At 47.9% G+C, this 349-nt stretch overlaps 1 protein-coding gene across 2 annotated transcripts in view; it reads left to right on the top strand.

Moving 5' to 3' along the window:
- Positions 1 to 349, top strand: part of LOC119593053 — a gene marked incomplete in the record, with an annotated part of 66,752 nt that overhangs the window by 1,339 nt on the left and 65,064 nt on the right. The window contains 1 exon segment of one of the 2 annotated variants that reach the window (XM_037941956.1): positions 63 to 241. In XM_037941956.1, the coding sequence (XP_037797884.1) occupies positions 116 to 241 (126 nt within the window). 2 annotated transcript variants of the gene reach the window in all.

Below are 349 nucleotides of genomic sequence, written 5' to 3'. Positions count from 1 at the left end.
GCCCCTTTACCAGAATGGCTCCTGCTTAACCCGGATATAACAAAACTCTTATCACTCGGCAGGTAGTAGGACACCTCAACGACAGGTCAACGGACTCCTTCAGTCACGGGGAGAAATGGACACGAGTCGTAGGTTTAAGGACAAGCCGAGAGGACACAGGCGCACGCCCAGGCTCGTCTTCGGGCGGTGCCTCTGCCTCTCTCTAAGGGTGGGGGTCATCATCATCGCTTCGCTGGAGATTGTGAGTGCGGTGAAATGTGTATGCTCCTTTTATTTATACTGTAGTTTCGTGTGCTCTTTCTTTTATTTTATTTTTTAGGTTTCAATCTATTTTATGGGTTATTTTCTG

The sequence above is a fragment of the Penaeus monodon genome, chromosome 31 (genome assembly GCF_015228065.2).
Source record: "Penaeus monodon isolate SGIC_2016 chromosome 31, NSTDA_Pmon_1, whole genome shotgun sequence".
Taxonomy (NCBI): domain Eukaryota; kingdom Metazoa; phylum Arthropoda; class Malacostraca; order Decapoda; family Penaeidae; genus Penaeus; species Penaeus monodon.
This window is presented reverse-complemented; position numbering and strand designations above follow the sequence as displayed.